The sequence below is a fragment of the Carlito syrichta genome, unplaced genomic scaffold, assembly GCF_000164805.1.
Source record: "Carlito syrichta isolate Samal-C Ts95f unplaced genomic scaffold, Tarsius_syrichta-2.0.1 Scaffold303527, whole genome shotgun sequence".
Lineage (NCBI taxonomy): Eukaryota > Metazoa > Chordata > Mammalia > Primates > Tarsiidae > Carlito > Carlito syrichta.
Genome location: NW_007247623.1, coordinates 50,274 through 76,483, shown reverse-complemented (window position 1 = coordinate 76,483; position 26,210 = coordinate 50,274). Strand labels below are relative to the sequence as shown.

The 26,210-nt window shown below is 44.6% G+C and overlaps 1 protein-coding gene across 1 annotated transcript in view; it reads right to left on the bottom strand.

Annotated features, from left to right (window-relative positions):
* FAN1 (FANCD2 and FANCI associated nuclease 1) overlaps nucleotides 1-26,210 on the bottom strand; it is a 35,273-nt gene that overhangs the window by 5,074 nt on the left and 3,989 nt on the right. The window contains exons 3-13 of the mRNA XM_008058630.2: nucleotides 23,578-23,718; nucleotides 20,817-21,018; nucleotides 18,790-19,023; nucleotides 12,597-12,728; nucleotides 10,578-10,686; nucleotides 9,321-9,440; nucleotides 6,478-6,642; nucleotides 5,845-5,995; nucleotides 3,622-3,725; nucleotides 2,363-2,557; nucleotides 701-829 (exon numbers count right to left, since the gene is read on the bottom strand). Coding sequence (XP_008056821.1) covers nucleotides 701-829; nucleotides 2,363-2,557; nucleotides 3,622-3,725; nucleotides 5,845-5,995; nucleotides 6,478-6,642; nucleotides 9,321-9,440; nucleotides 10,578-10,686; nucleotides 12,597-12,728; nucleotides 18,790-19,023; nucleotides 20,817-21,018; nucleotides 23,578-23,718 — 1,682 coding nt within the window. The remainder of the gene's footprint in view (nucleotides 1-700; nucleotides 830-2,362; nucleotides 2,558-3,621; nucleotides 3,726-5,844; nucleotides 5,996-6,477; nucleotides 6,643-9,320; nucleotides 9,441-10,577; nucleotides 10,687-12,596; nucleotides 12,729-18,789; nucleotides 19,024-20,816; nucleotides 21,019-23,577; nucleotides 23,719-26,210) is intronic.

Below are 26,210 nucleotides of genomic sequence, written 5' to 3'. Positions count from 1 at the left end.
TTTTCATTAACTTTGCTAGTTAGCTTTGAGATTGCTTCCAAAGTGATTGTGCAGAACTATGATTATGCCAGCTCATTTATCACCTCATCTTTTTTTGTAAAAGCTACAAGTCTGGATCAGTAGCTGCTGTTCTTTTTTACATTATTCAAAGTTCCCTTATGTGGCACTTACAACTCATTCCAGTTTCTATAAAAAAAAAGTCTGTGATGAAATAGAACTGATAAAGGACTTGTATCGAGAGAGAGAGAGAGAGAGAGAGAGTGTGTGTGTGTGTGTGTGTATTTTTTTCAAATCTCAAAACTCAACAAGAAGAAAACAGACCAGTGATGGGCAGTGAGGCTGGGCCCAGCAGACGATGCTGAAGGAGGCGTCCACTCTCCAAGAGCTCCTGGTGTCCACACCCTGTATGACCCTTCCTTTGAGTGTTTGCTGGATGAGTGACTTGTTTATAGCAACAAATACAGCAAAAGGGACAGAATGTCACATCGAATCTTAAGAGACAGTGACTCCATCTTGCGTCCTCTCACCTGTGTGGATGAAGTCCGCTGCCAGTGGAGACGCCCACGGGAACCCAGGCCCTCAGCCCAGATGCTCTCAAGGAATTCAGTTTTGCCAACAGCCACTCAGGAAATGTCTGGTCCTGGCCTCTGATTCAGTTGCCAATAAGATTACAAATACGACTTTCCATGGTTCAACTGACCTTATAGCGACGGCTCTGGGAGCTCCACACCACCAGGTCCGGGAGGCCCCCACGGCAGTGGCGAAAGTCAGCAGCCAGGCGCCGGCACACCCCACTGAGGACAGGGCCCCCCAGGCAGGAGACGAGGTCCTGAGCACAAAACATGTGGAGAGTTAGCCGGCTCCCTTGCGGCAAAGACCCTGAAGGAGGCTGCAGGGGTCCTCAGACAGACCCAGCTGGTGTGTGATTCAACATAAAATGATTCCAGTGGCACCACATACGGATTGCGGCTTACACACAGCTCCAGAGCCAGGGACTACAATTCCCACCAGCAAGCTCTGGGAAGACAGTCCTCCCTCGGGCATTTATCAGACTTCTGCCTGTATGGACATGCTGGGAGCAGCTGAGGAAGGGGGATGTGGATGAGCACTCAGGAATGTGACAGCGCGGACTTGCAGAGGTTGGCAGTTGTGGAGCTGTAGGGACAGAGAAGGTGCCCTCCCTGCCACAGCCACTGGTCAAGCAAAAGGAAGCTGTCAACTCAGGTGGAAAAGACTTAACTCAGGCTTTTTAAATGCCCTAACATATTTATATCCTAACAGGCTGGGGAGGCAGGGTATTATAATATATGTAGGATGGGGACCCCCAAAAAACTGGAGTTACATTTGGGAGGGTGGGCCCCTTGTTGTATAGGCTTCCCCCGTTAGGTACCAGCTAGCATTGTGTGAGAGGCTGCATTTAGTTTCAGCGAATTTTTCTGGGAGAGTCTTTCAACATGTTTGTCCATTTTACAATGGGCGATTTATGAGCACACCTGCCCACACTGCGCTGAATGTTCAGCAGTTTTTGGCAAAAAAAACCAGCATGAATCCCATGCCCCACTCTTCCTATTCACCTGATCTCCCCCCAAACAACTTTTTTTCTTGTTTCCCCAGATGAAAAAAAGTCCTCAAAGGGAAACATTTTGCCAATGTGGAAGACGTGAAACAAAAAACAGCAGAAGCATTAAAAGGCATCAAAACTGTTTTGAGCAGTGGAAAAAGCATCTCAAAAGGTGTATTGCATCAAACGGAGTGTACTTTGAAGGTGACTGAAGTTTAAATGTGTAAGAATAAATACAAAATTTTTTAATAAATAAATTCTGGATTTTTTGGGGTCCCACCTTATATTTATAAATACACACACACATATGGCAAATATCTCTTTATATAAATATGTACCTGCATACACATATATAAATATACATGCATGCAAACATATCTAAATATAAAAAATACACATGCAAACATATCTATATATAAATATATATACACACGTATATATATATATATATATACATATACACACACACAAACACATCTATATATAGACATATACACACATGCAAACCTGTCTATATATAAATATATATACATACACATACACATAAATGTATACACATGCAAACATATCTCTATATATATACACACACGTATACACACACATACGTATAAACACATGCAAGCATATATATTAAAAATATATATACCATATATATCTATATATATATGTCTATATATACAGAACAAACATCTCTGCATGTGTGTGTCTGTGTGTATGTTTTAATGCAGTTGCCAAAAAGACACCCAGCACAGGGGAGGCACTACTTCCTGACGCAAGCCTGCAGTGCAGGTGAACAGCTACCTGAGCTTGCTGAAGAGAAGCGAAGCGATCCCAGCTGACGAGGGAAGCCACTCTGCCCTCCTGGGCCTGCCACGTGGCTGCCACCCAGGCTCGAAGGTTCTCCACAGGGGCTCCGTGAATCAGCTGCAGCCTGGCCTCAAGGGCCGACTGCCTGTTCATGAAGAAGCTGTCAGTGCACAGGTCCAGAGGGAATGCCTGTATGGGAGGAAGACAAGCTCTCACCCTGAGCTGGGGACAGCCTCGTTCATCGAAGGACTTGTCAGGACTGATAACATTAGGAAACTGTTGGCACATTCTTTTTTTGAGTAGGGGTTTCACTCTGTTGCCCAGGCCCGAGTACAGTGGCACTACCATGGATCACCACAGCCTCGACCTCCTGGGCTCAGGTGATTATCCTGCCTCAGCCTCCCAAGTAGCTGGGACTACAGGCATGTGCCAGGCCTCACTCTGTTGTCCAGGTTGGTCTCAAACCCTTGGCCTCAAGCGACCTGCCTGCCTTGTCCTCCCAAAGTGCTGGGATTACAGGCATGAGCCTCCACACCAAGTGACACATTCTTAATCTCAAAGATATATTAATTATCTGCTATCTGTAGTCTGTTATAAAAGCAATCTACCACACTGAGTTTTCAGAGTAATAATTTGCAAAAAGAGCTTTTAGCTTAGATGGGAGACCACTTAGCAGGCAGGGGTGACAGTATGTGTGACAGTGCCTGGGCCACAGTAGATGCTCAAAAAGGGCTGAAGCTGAAGGTGCTTTAGACTAACAGTTTAAAATGTAAGGTTAAGGGTAAATTAGACTTAAACCTTAAAACTGAATATACTTACATCTTAAATTCCAGTCATCAGATTTTTTTTTTTTTTGAGTCAGGGTCTGATGTCACCCAGGCTGAAATGCAGCAGCATGATCACAGCTCACCACAGCCTCAGTCTCCAGGGTTCAGAGGATCCTTCTACCTCAGCCTCCTGAGTAGCTGGGTCTACAGGTGTGCATCACCACACCCGGCTAATTTTTCTGAATTTTTGTAGAAATGAGGTCTGGCTAAGCAATCTTCTTGCCTCTGCCTCCCTAAGTGCTGGGATTACAGGCACAAGCCACCATACCCAGCCCTGTTCATGGGATTTGAAAAATAAAAGTCACCTTTCATTGGAATCAGCACCATGATGTGTGGATGATCCAATGAATGGTTTCTCGTGGCTGCAGACACTCAATGCAAAGTGAGCATGATCACAGACTGGTGAGGAGTCTCTTACTAAATTACCTGGTAGGTGTTTCTGAAGACATCGGGAATCCCATCCATGAAGATTTCATCCCATAGGAGGAGGCCACACAGGGTGCTGAAGGTAGACCCCTCCCCATGAATCCCTAAGACAAAGTCACATGCCCAGAGGGAACATCAGTTTTATATGTTTTTTCAAAAACACTACCGTAACCTAATGCATATTCCATTTCAAGGAAACAACAGAAACATCAGATTCAGAAGCAAATGCTGTTTTTATGTCATTCCTAGCTCATTTTTAACTATATTTTTAACATACAGAAACTCTGTTTAGGGGCAAAAATCATAAAAAATCACAGAAAAGTTCAAATGAACATTTCAAAGCTACAAAGCAATGGTTCTCAAATGTTAGCAAATAACCTAAGAAACACATTTTTTTCAAAAAAGAAAAAGGCACATTTTCTTCCCGGATTCCAGAGGCCTTGATTTTGCAGGGCTAAGTGGGCTCTGGCACAGGAGGTCCCTGAGCTGCCCGGAGGACAAGGGGTCCCTGGAGGAGGATGGCAGCTGTGCCCGTGTGTCCTTGGCCTTAGCAGTGCTGTCCTCCTCTCCTTCTCTCTCAAGTCTTCTGCTGCCCTGGATCTGTGTTTACAACATTCGAGACTTTTCCAGACCCTTCTGTCTCAAGGGCCAACTAGATCAGGCTCCCCCGCTGTACATCATTCACACATTTTACTGACTGGGAAATGACCACAGAGAGAGAAATCAGGTGCTGAGGTCACAGAGAGTCAGAAGCAGGGCATGGCACGGGTAGGATTGGACTTGGCATAGCACACAGACCTGCATCCCCAAGAGAGCCCCACCTCACCCAGCCTCCTCCCAGCCAGTGCTCATTACATGTCAGCACGCCCAACAGGGGAGATGGTTGCATGGACACCGCTCTTCACAAGACCGCCTTGGCCAGAAGAGGTGCTGACCACTAGACCCCTCCCTGACATGCCCATGCTGGCAGGAAGTACCTCTGGTTGGTCCCACCCTGACACTTATGGGCCCTGGCTCATACTCAGGAGGCCACAGTGAAAACAGGGGGGAGTACAAAGACTGGGCAGCCACGGCCCACTGCTTGGGGAGCCCGGCACACAGGGCTTCTGCTCGCCGGGTGCCCACATGTGGGTACACTCGGGACAGAGAGCAGAACCTCCATCAGGAGTGGCATGTGGCCAGGTCCCCTCTGTCCTGTGTTCCTGAGGCTATGCTGAGCTCTCTGTTCTGCCCCACTCTAGAAGAAAGCCTGGCAGCAAGGGCTCAGCTCAATTTCACTGCATCAATTTCAATAAATGAAAATATTTTCTATTTTGGAAAGGAACTGTCAGCTTGTTTTCAGGCTCATGGCCCCACTGGGAGTGTTTCAGAGAGCTCGGGGAGCAGCCTGCTCCCTCCCCCAGCCACTGCCAGTCTCCATGTCTCATGCAACACATCTGGGCCTTGGCTGCTCACCCTGCTCTTTCATTTCTAACCTGTTCATGTCTACTGTATCTCTGTCTTCACTGGCATCTGCATGTCTTCCCAATAGCATCACCCTTTCCTGTAAGTAATAAAGATATTATGCGGATGAACCTTAATGTTCACCTGAAAGACCCATCTTTGCAAAATTCTATCCTGCGCTTGTCTCTCAAGGGTTCATTACTCTTCTGAACACTCAGGTGACACTGAAGTAAAGTCCTGATTTTCACATTTGAAGTTATTAGAGTATTTTTAACACTAGTGACCGTACAGCCAGCACAGGCACTGTTCTACCCAAACACAAGGCGTCCCCCAGGAGTGACCAGTATCACTACTGGGAGCAGCCAGCAAGTGCCCTCAGATGATGCCTTGGGTCTGCTTCCAAGATCTGGGGTGCAGGGGTGGGAGGATGGAAGGAAGACCAAATGAACTGCGTAGGCTCAAGGGTTCAGCACACTGTCCTCCCCACTTCTATAAAAGGCATGTGCAGTGTTTTCCATAACAAAGAGCTTTTTTTAAAAGAAAAAAGATCAGAGCAAGGCCCTGCAGTGTCTCCAGGACAACAGGGCCTGCTTATGCCTGATTTTGATGAGGAAGTGATGGGAAGAAGACCCGCCTTTCGTGACCGACATCTCCAGCCAGCAGTGTCTTCTACTGTGGGCAGAGGACAGAGAGACAATGGTAGCCCCCTCCAGACAGCCCATCGGGTGGGGCTGGTCACTCGCATGGGGACTAGTGGGTGGGAGAAGTCCACTCACTTACCCTGGTCAAAGCCACTGCGTCTGTAGTAAGCCAGTGCCAGCTCCTCCACGGAGCACAGGACCATGGTGGGGGCAGTGGCCTCCCCAGCCTCCATCACAAACACAGACTTGCCCATCCCACGCTGCGGGCACAGCCTGCCCGTGATGGTCACCTGAGAGGGCAGCAGAAGAACATCCATTAACTTCGCTCCAGTGAAGTCCTGGAAAGCCGACCTGTCGCATCCTGAGGTCACCTTCCTTGTCCTGCAAAGCCATGCACTTAGCAGAGTGACGGTGAGCGATCCACACTTGTTTGCCTGCAGAAGTGCAACAGCCATGGTTCCGGCCTCAGGAAAGCCGCAGGCACTGGACCTGCTCTCCAGGCCCCTGACGAGCTGGCAGAACTGGCAGACGTAGGCTACGTTCCCACTCAGGAGTCGTCCCCCAACCCAGTGTGTCTGTCAACCCAGCCAGCCCGTCACATCCGGGAGGAGGAACAGTGCCAACAGGAGCAAGGCTGCGTCACCAACCAAACAAGCACGAGGTTGTACTGGGTGAAAGAAGACACACCCTAAAAACTGTTCTTAGGCTGCTTCCCTCAGAATAAGCAGGGAAACGTGCTTAAGTCCACAGCGCCCAAAGGGTGTCTGCTCACATGCTTCACATCGTCCACGGTTATCTCTGGGAGCTGCTGAAAGAGGTGCCGGTATTTCCTGCAGCCCGGAGATTCTCGCAGGCGTGCGGCTCTCTGATACAGTGCGAGGCGGTGTCCTGTTCTCACCTCTGGATCTGCCAGCCCTTCTGTGATGCACTTAATAGCCTAGCAAGAACAAGGCACATGTCAGCAGCCTAAAAGACCCCATGGCAGCTTCCATTCACTTACTGTGACAGGAAAACCCACGGTTAATTATTCAACTTGAATAATGAGCCAATGAGCGGACAGCACCCAGAGATACATGCTGTCTCCTCAGATCTGATTCTGATGTTGTCCCTGCAGAGCAACTGCACTGAGATCAAGCTGGAGCACAGCTGGGCTTTCCTCTCCATGGACAGCGGATCACAGTGACTGCCCCTCACAGACATGGGGACGCTCCATGTCACGGGCCAGAGGAGACTCTAGAGGAAAATGTGGCTTAGTGGTTTTCAAGACATCACCTGGGCAGCTCTGAAAGAAAACGTGCCCCAACCAATCCATAGAAAGAGAGTCTCCAGAGTAGGAGCCCAGGTGTGAGGCCACATCCAAGCTCCCAAACAAGTCACATGCAGGCAGGAACCACAGGGCTGCTCCAGAGTCCTGGTTTATAGGGAAGGAAACCTAAGGTTTTGGAGGAGTTACATGTGTTCCCTGAGGCTGTATTTCAGAGTCAAACAAATAAACAGAAATGCAGAAAAGCAAAAGGAGTTACCACTTCACACCCACTAGGATGGTCATAATCAGAAAAATGGAAAATAACAAGTGTTGGCAAGAATGTGGAGAAATGGGAACCCTTGTACATTGCTGGTGGGAACAAAAAAATGGTGCAAACACTGTAAAGAACAGTTTAGTGATTCCTTAAAAAGCTAAACAGAGAATCACCACGTGATCCAGCAATTCCACTCCTAAGTATATCCCAAAAGAACTAAAACACGACTGCAAACCGATGTTCAGAGCAGCACTACTCAAAATGACTAAAGGGGGAAAGCAACCTAAGTGTTCATCTACAAATGAATGGACAAACAAAGTGTGGTCTGAATCACCATGAAATATTACTCAGCCTTAAAAGTGACTTAAGTTCTGATGCAAGCTTCAATATGGAGGAAGTTTGGAAATACTATGCTAAATTAAATAAGCCAGACACAAGAATAAGTGTAGGACTCCACTTATATGAAGTATCCAAAATAGGCATATTCAGAGACGGCAGCTCAGAGCACTCCAGGGGCTGGGGGGAGAATGAGGACAGTTGCTTAAGGGTTATAGAACTTCTGTTAGAGGCATCAACAGGGTGGTAGCTGCTCAATACTGTGGGTACAATAAATGCCACTGAATTGTACACCGAAAAACTGTTAGAATGGCAAATTTTATGTATGATATATATACTTTTTTCTATAATAGAAAATAAAAAACCAAGAAAACCACAAAACTGAAAGGCCATCAGGAGTTGCGTGGCCAAAAGGAATGAAGACAGGAGACTGAGATGCTGACGTTCTGTGAACTGGCAGAAGACGTGCCACAGGGGAGGGGGCAGGCCAGTGCTACCCCTGCCCTGGCTGGCCTGGGTGGGCCATGGGCACCTTGCAGGACAAGCCCTCGCCTAGCAGACCCCTTCCCTACAGCAGAGGAAGCACATGAAGGACACTACCAAAATAATGAGAGTCAGGAGCACGGCAGAACGCTCTCCAGGAAAAGGATAAAAGGAGCTGGGATTTTCTTAGCATCAATCTAAAAAGTAGGCCCAGTGGCTTGTCTTCCCTGTGAACACAAGTGAGTATACAGCAGAACTGGGAACAAAGGGGAAAACTGTAAAATCTGCTGAACCTTCATTTCACTGAAAGAAAGAGGCAACATGAACACAGACCTTCTCCATTCCACATTTGGTTCTGGGCTAACAGATGCCTTCTCCAGCTATTTCAGACTCAGTAAACACTAAGAGGTGAGGAGGCACCACACCCACCTCCACAAGAGAAAACAGCTCTCCCTGGCTTTTCCTGGTACTGTAGGCAACAAGGCACTTTTTCAGTTTAAGGCAGTAAAAACAAGATGTCATATTTCCACAGTCCATGGTCCATTTTTTCCACCCCACATCACCCTGATTCACTTACCGTGCCATGGGAAAAAACAAAAACTCACAGAGCACAGGCCCCTGCGTTTGAATGGAATGCAAGGCTGGATGGAGCCAGGGGTTGGGGGGACCCTGCAGTCTCTATGACCTTTTGTTTTTTTCCAGTGGCACATTAAGTGAATCCATGGAATCCCTCCACTTCCAAGTCTCCAAGGTGCCCAGCACAGGGAGAACCGTACTCAAGAGAAGCTGGCTGGCACAAGGTTAGTCAGACCACAAGAGACCTCACAGAAGTACAAAGAGCTAAGTATCTACAGAAGGCAGGAAAAGGAAAGTTTTCTCATCTGTCTACCTGGACACCCTATGCAACAAATGGATAACGTCCCCATTTCCAGAACAGAAAAACACTTTCCTTAAAGGCACCTGCTGAGAACTGAAATGCCTGACTCTCCCTCTCCCTGAACTCCTAGATCCTGATTCCTAAACCCCGGCATTGGGTCCAAGACCTACCCAGCACCCACATCGAGAAAAGAAGACAGAAGCCTTCTGCCTCCACCTGCCTGCTGTGTTAGCATCCCCAGTATTCCTTTGGAGTTGGGCGAACACAGACAAAAGAAGGTTAACAAAAGAAATCTGTGTTCTAATTACATTTGGGTTTCTAAGGTATTTAGCAGTTAGCTATATTTTAAAATTCACTCAAAAATGAAATGGGTATCAGGTGTGTCTCATCACTGAGTACCGGCTCCAGGCGCTTCAGGTGCTGGTGTAAGTTAAGGGCCAGTCGATCCCACCATCGGCCTCTGCTGTCAGGACAGTAAATTCTCTGAGACAGAAGGTTTTCAAGCTCCTCAACAGCTTCCTATGGCAACAGTAACAAAGAACCATCATTAGATTCAAAGAAATCAGCTGCTGTAATTACATTTAGAAGCCCATAGGATTGGTAAAGTATCTGTATAACGCATATCTTTCCATTCTAAAATAAGGCCAAGGACAACAACCTGATAGGCTGGGGACATTTAAGAGCCTTGTGGAGGGGGTGTGAGTTCCCTGAGGCCTCCCTACTTTTCACCCAGGTGTCCTGCCTACTGGCACTGAGCTTACAGGGTCTGAAGTTCTGCAGTGTTCTCTGCAAACCATGTCACCCAGCACAGTGTCACACAGGGTCAAGCTCCAGGCAGCTGAGCCCCGATCAGGGCTGGCAAACCCTCGTGCTTCTGGGAACACAGCAGGTCATGGGACCAACTACAAGAGGGATTTGGGGTAGGCAGGACAGTAATGAGGGTGTCCTCATCCAAACACCCATCTCACCTGGGAGACCTCTAGTCAAGATTTATGGACAGACTGTTCAGTCATTCTGTGTGGTAATCTTTAGTGGTTCATGGATCTCTTTAAAATGTAATTTACTCCAGAAAAATGCATAAACTCCTGTACACATGCAATTTGGGGTTTCACAGATATCCCCAAAGCCCATCCATGAACCCCCTGGGTTTCACAGCCCCTGGCTCATGGACTTAGCCTAGCATATTCTCCTTGTAAGACACCATTTTTCCAACTAAAGTAAACTCCAGCAATTTCACAATGGTTTATATAAAGATATCACCAAATTTCTGTCTGGGATTATAAATTATCTCCACACAATCAGAGACAGCTGACAGGAAGCATAAGGAAACACGAGACTCCCACTTCAGAGATTTTTGGGGACCTCCCAAGTCTCACACTGAGTTCTGAAAAAGACCCAGCTCAAGCTACAGAGACCTGTAGGGCTCCCTGTAGGGCTGTCCACAACCTCCTGGCACTCACGCAAAAGAAAACAGTTGCTGTCTTCAGCTGTCTTCTCTGTACTGACCCAAGAGAAGCAGATGCCGACATTAACTATGCTTCCTTATATGACTGTACTGACCAAGCATATGGGAAGTGTTGAGAGCCTGGCAAGTTTTCCTTCATGTGTTTATTGCTGTTACATCAGTGAAAGGCAGGTGGGGACTTGTGCTCTAACCTCATACATGTGAAGTCGCTGCAGTATTTCAACAGTCCGTGACAAAATCCTTGTATAAATCCACCCAACAGTGAAACACCGCAGAAAAAGTGGTAGAGCCTCATGGTATCTAAAATGAAGATGTACATCAGGAGTTTAATAATTTGGCTAATCTGTTATAAGACCATTATCAGTGACAAAGCAGACTGGATTCCTACCTTTTAAAAAGATATATTCTAAGCACTCTCAGTTATGTGAAGTTTTCTACACCACAAGCTGACATTCTTACAGTCAGCCGCCATGTCCTGGACACCGACAGTGAAGTAAGATGAAAACAACTCGTCATTCCAATCCCAAGTCAGCAACTCTGGCCTGCAGGCTAAACCAGGGCCCAGCCCACCACCCGATTTTCTAAGTCTTGCAAACTAAGAATGGTTTTTACTTTTAAAATATGTAAGGCAAAAGGAGAGTAATACACCATGCCATATGAAACTCAAATCTCAGGGTCCATAAACAAAGTTCACTGGACATGGATGGCCAGGTGCGTCCATTCACACAAGTCTTGCCTGTGGCCACTTGTGTTCTGCAACAGCAGTGTGAAGCTGGAGCCACAGAGACCACATGGCCCACAAGCCCTAAAAGACTGACTCTCTGACCTTCTACAGAAGTTGATCAGCCTCTGCTTTACAGTGATCTAACTTCCTGGCTATGATTTTTAAGTCAACATTATTTCTTTATAAAGCACAGCTGACCCTTCAATAGCACAGATATGAACTGCACGAGTCCACTTATTCATGGGTTTTGCCTCTGCACCTCTAAGACTGCAAGACCAACCCCTCCTCTTTCGTCTCCTCCTCACATTTCTCATCGTGAAGACAACAAGGATGAAGACCCTTATGATGATCCACTTCCACTTAATAAATAGATGTATTTACTTTTTTGTAAGAATACAGTATACAATACATAGCAGACAAAATATGTGGTAATTGACTGTTTATGTTATCAGTAAGGTTTCCATTTGATAGTAGGCTATTAGTAGTTAAGTTTCCCCTAAGTTTTGGGGGAAGTCAAAATTTATACATGGATTCTCAACTGTTTGAGAGGTCAGCACCTCAATCTCCATGTTGTTTGAGGGTCAACTGTATATCTAAAATTTTTTTTTAAAAAGGCATTTTGTAGGCTGGATACAATGGCTCACACCTGTAATCCTAACACTTTGGAAGCCCAAGGTAGGAGGACTGCTTGAGCCCAGGAGTTCAAGACCAGCCTGGGCAAAATTTCTAGAGAGCTCGCCTCTACAAAAAAAGTTTTAAAAATTAGCTGGAAATAGTGGTGCATGCCTGTAGTCCCAGATATTCGGGAAGCTGAGGCAGAAAGTCTGCCTGAGCCTAGGGGGTCAAGGCCATGGTGAGTCATGATCATGCACTGCACTCCAGCCTGGGCAACAGAAAGAGACCCCCACTCAAAAAAAGAAAAACAAAAAGAAGAAAGCATTTAATGGTACTAATTTTCATCATCACTATGTAACAAAAGAAAAAAATGTCTTAACAATATGGAAGATGTTTAACATTTTCAAACAAAACAATAAAAGGTCATGTGCTGCATATATGGAACTTTTAAAGTGAAAGTTCACTTGAACCATCTTTTTCAAAATAACACCCACTTGAGTTTCCATTAGAAGAACACACCTGGTATGCTTCCCACATCTGTCCCACTGCTGGTCCCCACACATTTAAATTCAGCTCACCAGCAACCAGAAGCCACACACCAAAAGACAGCAAGCCACTGCCAATTACAGTATTTGTTCCCTTGTATGTATGTTGCACAGGAATCTGAGCTGTATAAAATCACCTTAAACTTTCAGATATTTCCTTCTATTTCACACAGCACTTTGACTCTCTGCAAAGTAAATAATGAAAATCAATCCTGTAGCTGGTTTAGCCACCAAGGACTATATCCTTCAAACAGAAAATTATTTTAAGTGGTTGGAACAAGTTGGTCCATACATAAATTGTGGCAGGTATCTAAAAAAAGCCTCACCTCAGAGAAGGGTGGTTCTTCAGTTTGTTCCAGTCTCTCTTTGCACACTGAGAGAGCTCCTTGGCTTCTTCCCAGTTCCCATTGGCAATTGCAGTAGAAATGTCACTGAGCATGTGCATGGCTGCTGCATATCTGAGGGAAAATGCCATCCAAGTTTCAAATACGAATGAGTGTTTCCATAAAATTACCACCTTAGCCACTGAATCTAATTCTGAAGGGTAAAAGTGCGTTTTTTGAAAACATGAGGGTTATTTAAATTTTATTCTAGTAATAACATAACTACCCCACTGGAGTGGCTCAGAAGAATTGATGCAGGCTGCCTACCTAGAAAGATAAGAACAGAGCCAGGCACAGTGGCTTATGCCTGTAATCCCAGCACTTTGGCAGGCCAAGGCAGGAGGATCACTTGAGCTCAGGGGTTTGAGACCAGCCTGGACAACACAGTGAGATGCTATCTCCACAAAAAAATTATTAAAAAATAAACTGGGCATGGTGGCATGCCCCTGTAGTCCCAAGTACTCAGGAGGCTGAGGCAGAAGGATCACCTGAACCCACAAGGTCAAGGCTGTGGTAAGCTGTGATAGTGCCACTACACTTCAGCCTGGGCAACACTGTGAGAACCCAACTTAAAAAAAAATAGTTATTATACTGTATTAGTTTCATTATATAAATGTGATAATGATTTGCTCATTCCTGATTTTTGGTACTCATTCATTCAACAATCTGGCAGGAACCATGTTAACTTGTAGCTGTCTTCAGAATTACAGTAAGATGTGGATTTGATCACCTAATGATTTATAGTCAGAGGTAGCCAGAGAGATGCTGCCCAAGCCAAGAAAATTGCTTGGGATATTTCAAAAATAATTTCAAGGACACTTTTAGGAAGATAACAATGCTGAAATGTTATGACACCACTTAGCTGAAGAAGGAAGAATTCTCACTGCTTCCTTAGATACCAAAAACAAAGACATCTGACCAACGGATTCTCTAACATGTTCACTGTATGTTGGACTCATATCTAAAAGAAAAGCGTGCAACATCAGTACGTACAAACATTGTAAAGTAATAGCAAAAAAAAGTCTCCAAATGTAAAAATTTGCTTACAAATTCTCAGATCTAATTCTTTTAAATATGCTGCTCATTCAGTTCCATATGCCAGTGACTCCTAACAGTCTCTCTGCAGGCTGAACCTATTCCCTGAGACCCCGATGTGAGTCCAGTGTCACACATGGCAGCTTCGAGCAGGCAGCTCAAAGGCACCCCACACAGTGACATCAGCAGCAGCATCCCTAGAAATATCCCATTTCTACCCCTGTGTCCCTCACGGGATGGCACCACCCAAGGCAAAGCACAGAGCTACCCTTGATCCACCCCTTTCCTTCTCCTCTACATCTGAGTGGGATCAAGTCTTGTCTTTACTGCTTCCAAACGATCTCCTGCACATTACTTCTCTTCACCATCACCAACCCAGTCCAGACCACTCCAAGCATCTCCCACCTAGACCTCCACCCAAGTCAAATCAGCCTTCCTGTGTCTTTCTCTACAACCCTCCAGCCCCTGTCCACTGGGTGCTTCTGTAAAATCATGCAGCAGATCACTTGCCTCCCTCCAATCTCCCAGCAGGGCCCTGAAGGCTGTGCGTACCCCAACCCTGTAGTCCTGCCAACTTGCCCTTGCACTGCTGCCCCGCAACTCAGCTCCTCCAACTCAGCAGGCTCGTTCCCGCCTCCAAGCCTGGGCACCCACTCACCCGCTGCCTGGACACAGGACCAGCATGGCTGCCACCTTCTCGTTCCCAAGTCCCATTCAAATGTCACCTCTCCAGGACCCCTCTCTCCAATACTCTGTCTAGAAAGAACTTCTCCAGCCTGCTCCACAATTATCACGGCACTTTACACACACTCTAATTTCTCTAGTAAAACGTAACCCCATGACGGAAGATACTCTATCCTGTTCGCTGCTGCAACCGCCAGCCACTACCTACGCACATAATAGGTACTCAACACTCAACTCATTTTTACTGAATGAGTTAGAGAAAACAAAGGAAAAAAGAAATCATCTCAAGTACATCGGTGGACAAAATGGGTTCTCGGGACAGATCTCGTATTGCCACATATATGAATAATACACTTCCAGAAGTTAGTGAAATCCAATTTTACTTACATGCTAAGGCCCTTACATAACAAAGGGAGGGTTCATTTATTTTTATTACTTACAATAATATGGGAGGTTTTCTCCCTAGCCCCTCCACCTTTGAACTTGTCAACAACGGTTTTGCTAATCACAGAACTAAAAAGTAGTCCCCCTTAGATATAACAGTAATGACAATTATAGTAGTAATTAACACATGCTAGATACCCCTCATAGCCCAGACTCTAACACGCCATGTGCGCCAACACATATCCTTAAGAATATACTATTGCTGCGTAGTATTCCATCGTGTATCTGGATTGCAGTGGCACATTCCTGGTCACTGCAGCCTCGACCTGCTGGGCTCCAGCGATCCTTCCGCCTCAGCCTTTCAAGTAGCCAGAATTACAGGTGCGTGCTACCACGTCCAGCTAGTTTTTGATTTATTACGCAGCAACAGTATAGTCTTAAGGATATGTGTTGGCGCATATGGAGTGATCCGAGTTATCACATATTCTCACTCATATAATGGACCTTGAACATCCAATGTAATACTATAAGAAAATGACTGACAGTAGTGGGAAACTATGGGGGGGGGAGAGATGGGATTAACGGTAGCAAATATCTGTCTGGGGACGGGGAAACACTTCTTATCAACAGGGTGCCTGAATGAAACATATTTGTATACCTAACCCTTAACTGTACCCCACAATGTTGTCATAATAAAAAATATTGATTAAAAAAAAAGAATATACTATTGTTTTTTTGTTTTTGTTTTTTTGAGTTGGAGTCTCACTCTGTCACCCAGCCTCAACCTGCTAGGCTCCGGCGATCCTTCTGCCTCAGCCTTCCGAGTAGCTGGAACTACAGGCGCATGCTACCATGCCTAGCTCATTTTGATTTATTGTAGAGATGAAGTCTCACCAAGTTGCCCAGGCGGGTCTCGAACCCACAGTCTCAGGCAATCCACTCACCTCAGCCTCCCAAAGGCGTGGGATTATAGGCTGAGCCACCGAGCCCAGTTAAGAATATACTATTAATCTCCCCATTTCACAGATGAGGAAACTAAGGCTCGTGGTTGCTTCACAGTTCCTTATAGAGAGACTGTAACTTGGCTTCAAGATATACATTCTCACAAACTAGAAAAACATGAAGCCACTAAAGCCACTAAAAAGATATTAGGCAACTGAAAACAGAGTAAGAGAAAATAGTCACATTAGAAGATTTGACTAAAAAAGTTATTCCAATTGGACACAAATAGGGTATTGAGCTATGTTTCCAAAGCTATTGGAATCATAAGCCAGGGAAAATTCTTGAGCTTCCTGACAGCAAAAGGGAAAATGAGCTAAAATCAGTTTACAGTGATAATGTTTTGATTTAATAATCTCAATAATTTACTTTTAAAAGCACATGGCGGCCGGGCTAGGTGGCTCAGCCTGTAATCCCGTGCTTTGGCAGGCCGAGGTGAGTGAATTGCCTGAGCCTGCAGGTTCAAGACCCGCCTGGGCAACTTGGTGAGACCTCATCTCTACAATAAATCAAAAAAATTAGCCAGGCGTGGTAGCGCGCGCCTGTAATTCCAGCTACTTGGAAGGCTGAGGCGGAAGGATCAGCAGAGCCCAGCAGGTCAAGGCTGCAGTGGCTAGGAGCGGCCACTGCACTCCAGTCTGGGTGACAGAGTGAGACTCCAACTCAAAATAAAATAAAATAAAATAAAATAAAAGCACATGGCTTTTTTAGAAACACTTAAAGGACTTTCCTGAAAGCAAATATCAGAAAGAATTTTAGTTAAAAGAGTCAGAAATCTCAGATCAAGAATCAAAAGCGACATTTTAGGAAATACAAATTAATTTTTTCTTATAAAAGGTGTTTTTCTATTTTTAGAAAATCTATGTATTTTTTTCTGTGAGATCTACACTATTCTTTCTTATCAAAACCTACTTTTTAATACTGTAATCCTATTATTTGCTTGTTTTGCTTCTATTATTATTATTATTTGTTGATCTGTTCTTTTCTTTTTTTTTAATTTTTTTTAAACTTGTGGGGTACAGTTAAGGGTTAGGTATACATATATTCATTGTGAAGGTACCCTTTATTATTATTTTTAATTGACACAGTGATTGCACATATTTATGGGGTATAATGTGATATTTAGATGCACATATACAATGTGTAATGATCAAATCACAGTAATTGGCACATCTATCACTTCAAACTTTAAAAACATTTTTTAGAGATGAAATCTCACTGTTACTCATGCTAGTCTCAAACTTCTGGGCTTAAGTGATCCTCCTACCCCAGCCTTCCAAGTAGCTGGGACTACAAGTACCATGCCCAGCATCACCTCAAACATTATCATACCTTTGTGTTGGGAACATTCCAAATCCACTCTTCTAACTATTCGAAAATACACAATAATTGTTCATTACAGTCATCCTATAGTGCCAGGGAATGCTAGAACCCATTCCTTTTATCTAGGTGCACTTTTGTGTCTGTTAACCAATATTCCCCTATCTCCCCTAGCCTTCCCAGCCTCTATTAACCATTATTCTACTCTCTATGTCTATAAGATCAACTCTGTAAGCCCCCACATATGAGTGAAAACACATAGCATTTGTCTTTCCGTGGCTGGCTTATTTCACTTAAAGTTTTCCTGCTGGGTGCGGTGGCTCAAGTCTGTAATCTCAGCACTTTGGGAGGCCGAGCAAGAAGACTGCCTGAGCCCAGGGGTTCGAGACCAGCCTGGGTAACTTGGCGAGACCTCATCTCTACAATAATTTAAAAAATTAGCCGGGCATGGTAGCGCATGCCTGTAGTCCCAGCTACTTGGAAGGCTGAAGCGAAAGGATTGCCTGAAGCCCAATATGTCAAGGCTGTGGTGGCTGTGAAGGTGCCACTGCAGTCCAGCCTGGGCGACAGAGTGAGACTCCAACTCAAAAAAAAAAAAAAAAAAAAGTTCTCCAAGTTCATCCATGTTGCCACTACAATGACAGAATTTCTATCATTTTTATGACTGAAAAGGATTCCATTGCACAGGCACGTGTGTGTGTATACGTATCACTTTTTTCTATCCATTCATCTGTTGAGGGCACTTGGGTTGCTTCCATCACTTGGCTATTGTGAATAATGCAGCTATGAACATGGGTGTGCAAATATCTCTTTGAGTCCCTGCTTTTCATTCTTCCAGGTAAATACTCAGAAGTGGGATTGCTGGCTCAGATGGCAGTTCTATTTTTAGTTCAAAAACAACTTTTGAGACGGGCTCGGTGGCTCAGCCTGTAATCCCGCGCCTTGGGAGGCTGAGGTGAGTGAATTGCCTGAGCCCGCTGGTTCGAGACCCGCCTGGGCTACTTGGCGAGATCTCATCTCCACAATAAATAAAAAAAAAAAAAATTAGCCAGGTGTGGTAGCGCGCGCCTGTAGTTCTGGCTACTCGGAAGGCTGAGGCAGAAGGATCGCTAGAGCCCAGCAGATCAAGGCTGCGGCGGCCGGGAGTGGCCACTGCACTCCAGTCTGGGCGACAGAGTGAGACTCCAACTCAAAAAAAAAAACAAAAACCCACCAACTTTTGTTGGTCAAATCAAATGTTCATTAAGTCCATGTACCAATATAAATTAGTGAAAATTTCTAATTTATCATGGACACGATCTAATATACAGTATACAAGTTATTAGTAGCTTTATCTGAGGAGTTTTTACAGGAAAACATTCATCTTCAGTCTTGTTCAGGTCAACAACATATTCCTATGGCAGGTTTGTTAAAATGTCTGCATTAAAAAAAATACCCCTGTCAAAGCTATTTGAAAACATAAGCCGGGGAAAATTCTTATAGTTCTAACTCAAAACTCCTTATTTTTTGACAGTCTTAATCTAAGTTCATTTCTATATTCTTCCTATAGTCTTAGAAACATATATAAGTGAGGTAAAAAAGATAAAAAATAAACAAAAACCGTTTTGGTTGTGGACTTAATGCTCCTCCTTTGGCTGGCAAAAAAATAATAAAACTTTTTATAATACTAAATGATAAAATACACAGATATTATAGTAAGCTAATGTCACCTTACCTGATAAGATCTTCTCTGTCTTGAAAGATTTGGGTTTTCCGATGGACTGTGTAACTCGGAAACTCCATTCGGCCGAGGTTGACCAAAAGGACTGTGGAAAGCTGCCCCTGACCCCCACAAGCCGCGTCTTCATCTTCCGTAGAGTCAGTCAATGAAAACAGAAGCAAGATCCGGGAAAACACAGCCCTGGGACCTTTACAGACTCTTAGTGACTGTCCAGCCAAGGTTTTTGCTCTGAAAAAATATACAGTATAGAAATGCCTTTTGGTTTTATACGCATTTGAATGTCAGATTTCACCAATTATTTTAAACTAAAATAAAGAGAAGTGGCACTCACTATTCTAAACACTGGAGCATTACTTAACTGCTCTGGGGCTGAGCCCACCTGGGGATACAGAGGATTGAATGAATTTAAATCTCCAAATGGCTCCACACATGGTCTGGCTTAATAAATTGCTTCCTTTCCTGGCCACAGAGTAGGATGGGGTTTACCCTGGTCGTGAGCACTTCAAATACAGGAAAACTTTCATAAAAGTATTTTCTATTCAACATTAGCAATTCTCAAGTCTTGATTCCAGTGATGATCTAGATTAAATACTAGGTAATTATTTAAAATGTCATTATGAAAGACTCTTGATAAAGCATCAGAATTTGTGTTCCAGGAAGTGGCCCATGTATACACCAATGTTCAATGCTATTGTCTAATGTACAAAATGGTCTAGGCCCATCTCCAGTCCAAGGTAACCTTAGAATTAACTCAATTCTGGATGTCCGCAAGGTGGGCTTCAAGGTCTGAATTAAATTCAGGACCACATGAGCCCTCTGAATTCTAGTGTCTTAGATACCATGTGTAGATGGTCCCTCGACCTCAGTACTATTAACACTTAGGCTGGATAATTCTTTGTTGTGGGGGGCTGCCCTGTACATTATAGGATTATCAGCAATGTCCCTAGTCTCCACTTACTAGATGCCATTAGCATCACCACCCCCAATGGTGACAACCAAAAATATCTCCAGACGATGCCGAATGCCCCCGGTTGGGACCCACTGGCCTAGTAGAGACCTCACACGGTCCTAGTGCAGAAGTTATTAAACCAAAGGCAGCACGGCATCCCTGGAGGCATAGAAGAGATGAGTGTCATCATCACAGAAATGAGGGGATGGGATGGGATTTCTATCATCCCACCATTAAACTGAGAACCCAGCCAGGATCCGTGGGTCAGCCTGTGATGCCAGCACTTTGGGAGGCCGAGGCGAGTAGATTGCCTGAGCCCATGGTGACTTGGCAAGACCTCGTCTCAACAAAAAACAAACAAACAAAAAACCAAAAACAGCCTGGACAATTTCATTTCCTGTAAGTCCAAAGTCAGTGGCAAAATTCTTTTTTAAAATTTAATATATCTATTCTATGCTGAATGCATATACCAAGAGAGGGCTGCTAATTTGAATGTTTACTTACCTATAAAATGTGACATACAGGGATAACATCAAATACTTAAGAAATACAACTAAGCCAGACATGGTGGCTCATGTCTGTAATCCCAGTACTTTGGGAAGCCAAAATGAGAGGACTACCTAAACCCAGGGGTTCAAGACCAGCTTGTAAATTTTACAGTAAATTTTAAAATTGCATACTAAGACTGCCTGATTACACTTTGTTTAGTAGACAAAAAGTTTACTAAAATAAAAATCTGACTGAATAGTTTACCCTAAAATCCTGTAAGAACTATAGCTAAAAGTATACTTTTCTTAGACAGTAAAATTCTAGGATTTACCAATGGCCCACTGTCTTCTGATTTTTTGGTCCTGGAAATTAGTATGGTATTACACCAAGAATTTTGAGTAAAAGCCAAGAAAGAATCCAGTCTATTACAACTAAGGCTTTTCCAGTTGGATTCCTTTTCAATCCAACTGCAACTGAAATAAACAACTATAATTCAAAAAAGTGTACTATCAGTTATCATAAACTAACTAATATGCGCTATCAGCATTTTCAATGTGTTTACTATATTAAAAGCCAACAAAACCTTTTTAAAATCACGGCACTGACTGCAGGTTGACTCCTGCCCCATGTGCAGACCGAGCGCTGTCTGGCCAGTTTGAGGAAGGCGTCCATCAGCTGCTGTTTCTGTCCATTGGGATTCACCAAGTGGAAGGTCTTGGCCAGGGTTTTTAGTTCAGGAGCAGAGAGGAGTTCAAGTACTTCAGAGAGTTCTTGCAACTCAGATTCTGAAATGATTTTTTTAAGTTAAAATAGTTTTAAAGAATTTTACTATTTTCCGGTTTTATTTGCTTTAGTTAGATGCAAATGAAATAAAGCTCTACTATAGAAATGTTCATTAGTTTGCCAAGCCAATCATTAAGGAATGTAGAAAACAGATCTCTTAAAAGTTATAAAAGACAGAAACTCTCACAAAAAGTAAAGAAAGATGTTGCTAAAACAAAAACATACTTCAACAGCCATTACAGCTAGGATACCCTGCTTACAAGCTTGCTGGAAACATATTCCCTGTCTGTGGTCACAAAGCCTCCAATGGGACCTTCAAGTCACATCACATGGTAAACTGACCATCAGTCCTCCTCTTCCCACAGGCCTCACCCTGCTCTCCCAGCATTCATGAACATGCCCTGCTACTGTGGGCCCCGTCACCACACTAAGCTTGGGAATTTGCCTCCGACCTGGCTGGCCTTCGCCTTGAAGGCATCCACAGTTTAGGGCAGTACCTTCTTCCTCCCTTCAAAAAAAACTTACTGGGTATGCCCTGCATGCCTAGAAACACTGTAAGGCCCTGGGCACACTACAGTGAACCATGTCCCCAACCACAGGAGCTTACCTCCTAGCATAAGAAATAAGTGAGCCAGGCTCAGTGGCCCAGCCTGTAATCCCGCGCCTTTGGGAGGCTGAGGTGAGTGGATTGCCTGAGCCTGCGGGTTCGAGCCCCGCCTGGGCAACTTGGCGAGACCTCATCTCTACAATAAATCAAAAATTAGCCAGGCGTGGTAGCACGCGCCTGTAGTTCCAACTACTTGGAAGGTTGAGGCGGAAGGATCGCCGGAGCCCAGCAAGTTGAGGCTGCAGTGGCCGGGAGCGGCCACTGCACTCCAGTCTGGGTGACAAAGTGAGACTCCAACTCAAAAAAAAAAAAAGAAAGAAGTGAGTATATGAGTCTGGTGGTATTGATAACTGCTATAAAGAAAAGCATGACTGGGTGAGGCATACGGAACCTGGCAGGAAGGTTGGCTATATTTCACCCAGGGTGGTCAGGCAAACCTCTGATATGGTGATGCAGAGCAGAGGTGAATGAAATGCGGGACAAGCTGTGTAGCCAGGTGGTAGAAGCTGTCCCACATGAGTCTAAGGCTCTGGAGAAGGAATGCAGGCAGCATGGTGAAAAACATGGAGGGCTATGTGGGCACGGCAGGGGGAGCAAGAGACAGTCAGAAGATGAGGTCAGGAGCAGCCAGAGACAGGACCCAAGAGGCTTTATGGAGCATAGAGGTAGGACTTAGACTTGACCGTGCCACCATGAGCCACTAGGGTCCTGGGTGTGTTGCTTCCAGGCCATTTAAAGGTAAGCCAGGCTCACCTGCAGCAGTCATCTGGCATGCCCATCAAACCTGTCAACTAATGAAATCTGACCCAGATCTTCTGAGTCAGGTAAGGACAGAATCAGGCTCCCAGGTGACCCTGCTGGCATGACAACCGGGAAGCACCGCTCTGCGGAGGGCCCTTGTCCACTGCCTTACCACTTCCCCCATCTCATCCCATCCACCCCCACCCAACACTCTAGCTTTATCCTACTTACTGCTCCCACTACACACTCTGGCCCAGAGAAAACATCTAGCCTGATTTGCTTATTTTAGTCTACAATGGCAACAACTTGAAACCAAAGCTCAGCTGTCCTTCTCAATACCCGGGTAGGTACTTAGTGAAGGCTACTGACAAGAAAACAAGGGTATCACTGCAGAGGACAGACTCTCCATCTGTGTCCACACAGGCTTAAAACAATCCGACAATTCTTCAAGCAACCAATTTATAATCTGAGAGTTGTGTGTGTGTACAGGTGGAGGCAGATAAGGTTTTTAGAGGCAATACTGGTTTCAAGCAAACCAGCTTTATCCTATCATAAAGATGAGGACTCAGAATAAGATCAGTCAAGTTTTTGCTGGAAGGAGAGCACCCGGGAGGGATGCATTTTCTCTGTGGCAGATGCCCACATGTCTGTCCTGAGGTGATGCTGGTCCAAAGCCTGTGACAGGCAAGCAAATAGCAGCAGACAATCCCCCATCACTCTAGTATTCTTCATTCAGGCTAAGGATGGCATTAGCATCTCATGAATAATCTGAAATTGAGATTTAAAACTCAACTTAAAAAAATAAACAGACCAGGCTCAGCCTGTAATCTCAGCACTCTAGGAGGCCAAGGTGAGTGCATTGCCTGAGCCTATGGGTTCAAGACCAGCATGGGCAACTTAGTGGGACCTCATCTCTACAATAAATAAAAAATCAGCCAGGTCCAGTAGTGTGCACCTATAGTTTTAGCTACTTGGAAGGCTGAGGCAGAAGGATCACCTGAGCCCAGCAGGTCGACGCTGGTGTGGCTATGAGTGTGCCACTGCACTCCAGGCTGGGAAATGGAGTGAAACTCCTCCAAAAAAAAAAATTGCTGGTTACTAGGCATTAACCAGGAGAAGACACCACACTAATATTACCACCATTAAGTTATCCACAGAAACCTAATTCTTAAGATCCTATTCACATTTCACATTTCCTTCTACTTAGTCATACCTGTCTGTAGAAAGCCTGCATGCTTCAATTCTTCGATTACAGGTGTTAAGTCTGAGGCAATCTCTTCATATTCCAATTTATTCATCTTGATCCAGCTTAATTTACGTTGAAAGAGCCTTACGTATAACTTCTGACCACTAGCTATAATAAAGAAAAATGGTGAAAAACACATTTCTTCTAAAAACAACCTGCAAATATCACTTACTTGTTAAGCCTGAGGTGAGTCAATGTACTTTATTAGAAATACATATATGCCTACCACCTGCATAACTGTGTAGTTTGGACCTCCCTTTGGTCCCCACTTCACCTGGTTGAGATTAGATACCCTTATTGATGTTATGTACCTCTCCCCTCCCCTGGTAGTTTCTGGTTACTGCCAATCCCTTTCTTGTAGTATTATGGTAAATGTTCAGGGTCTGCTTATGAGAATATGTAGTACTCAGTTCTTTGTTTCTGAGATAAATCACTGAGTATTAGACTCTAACTCCATCCAAGTTGCTGCAAAGTCCATAATTTTATCCTTCTTTATGGCTGCATAGTATTCCATTGTATATATGTGCCACATTTCCTTATACAGTTCAGTTTTGATGGGTAGCACAGTTGGGTCCATATTCTCGCTATTGTAAATACTGCTACAATAAACATGTGTGTCTAGGTATCTTTTTTGTAGAGCGACTTAGTTCCTCCAGGTATATTCCCAGAAGAGGGATTGCCACACTATACGGAAGGTCAATTTCTAGTTCTTTTAGGAATCACCACACTTTTCCATAGATGTTGAACTAGTTTGCATTCCCACCAACAGTGTAGAAGCATTCTCCCTTCTCTGCATCCTCACTAGCATCTGTTGTTTTTGTTTTATTAATGATTGGCCAAACTTCTTAATAAACCTGTTTGAGCCAGGCTCGGTGGCTCAGTCTGTAATCCCGCGCCTTGGGAGGCTGAGCTGAGTGGATTGCCTGAGTCCGCGGGTTCGAGACCTGCCTGGGCAACTTGGTGAGACCTCATCTCTACAATAAATCAAAAATTAGCCAGGCATGGTAGCACGCACCTGTAGTTCCAGCTACTTGGAAGGTTGAAGTGGAAGGATCGCCGGAGCCCAGCAGGTCGAGGCTGCGGTGGCCGGGAGCAGCCACTGCATGACAGTCAGGGTGACAGAGTAACACTCCAACTCAAAAATAAAATAAAATAAAAATAAACCTGTTTGGTCTCAGGATCCCTGTTACCCAGATTATTTTTACATTTCGGGCAAATCTAACATGGCATAATTGCTTTGTTTGGGGTTTTTTTTGTTGAGTTGGAATCTCACTCCATCATCCAGGCTGGAGTGTGGTGGCATGCTCACAGCCACCCCAGCGTTGACCTGCCAGGTTCTAGTGATCTTTCCGCCTCAGCCTTCCATGCCCTGCTAATTTTTGATTTATTGCAGAGACAAGGTCTCGCCAAGTTGCCCAGGCTGGTCTCGAATCCGCAGGCTCAGGCAATCCACTTGTCTCGGCCTCCCAAAGTGCTGGGAACACAGGCTGAGCCACCGAGCCCGGCCCAAAGTTGTATTTTCAAAATTTTCAAAATGTATTTTCCTTTTTTTCTTTGAAAAGGCAAAACCATCCAAGTTGCTGTGAAGTCCATAACTTTGTCCTTCTTTATGGCTGCATAATATTCCATCATGTGTATGTACCACATTTTTAAAATCCAGTCTAGTTTCACCGGGCAGCATGGTTGGTCTCATGTTTTTGCTACCGCAAATAGTGTTACAATAAACATGCAATACTCAGTGATCTATCACAGAAACAAAGAACTGAGTATCACATATTCTCACTCATAAGTGGACCCTGAACATTACCATACTATAAGAAAGGGATTGGCAATAGCAGGAAATTGCGGGGGAGGGGATGGGATACATAACATCAGTAAGGGTACCTGATCTCAAATCAGGCAAAGTGAGGACCAAAGGGAGACCCAAACATTACCTCTACGATGAACACATGCATACCCAATACTGAACTGTACCCTACATCTTTAAAATAAAACTTTTTAAAAAATGAAATAAATTGTTAACCTGGTGACTGCAAATAATTCTTTCAAAAGTCCTATTTCCTCTCTCTCTCTCTATATATATATATATTTATTTGAGTTGGAGTCTCACTCCATCACCCAGGCTAGAATGTAGTGGCATGCTCAGGGCCACCCCAGCATCGACCTGCTGGGCTCAGGTGATCCTTCCCCCTCAGCCTTTCAAGTAGCCAGAATTACAGGCACGCGCTACCATGCCCAGCTAATTTTTTGATTTATTGTAGAGAAAAGGTCTTGCCAAGTTGCCCAGGCTGTTCTTGAACCTGTGGGCTCAGGTCAATCCCCGTACCTCGACCTCCCAAAGTGCTGGGATTACAGGCTTGAGCCATTGTGCCCAGCCTTATGTTGTATTTTTAAAAGAATTATGAGTAGAAATGTTTTAAAAACTACTTTTAGGCCAGGCTTGGTGACCTAGCCTATAATCCCAGCACTTTGGGAGGCCAAGGCGAGTGGATTGTCTGAGCCTGCAGATTCGAGATCAGCCCAGGCAACTTGGCAAGACCTTGTCTCTACAATAAAATCAAAAATTAGCCAGGCATGGTAGCGCACATCTGTAGTTCCAG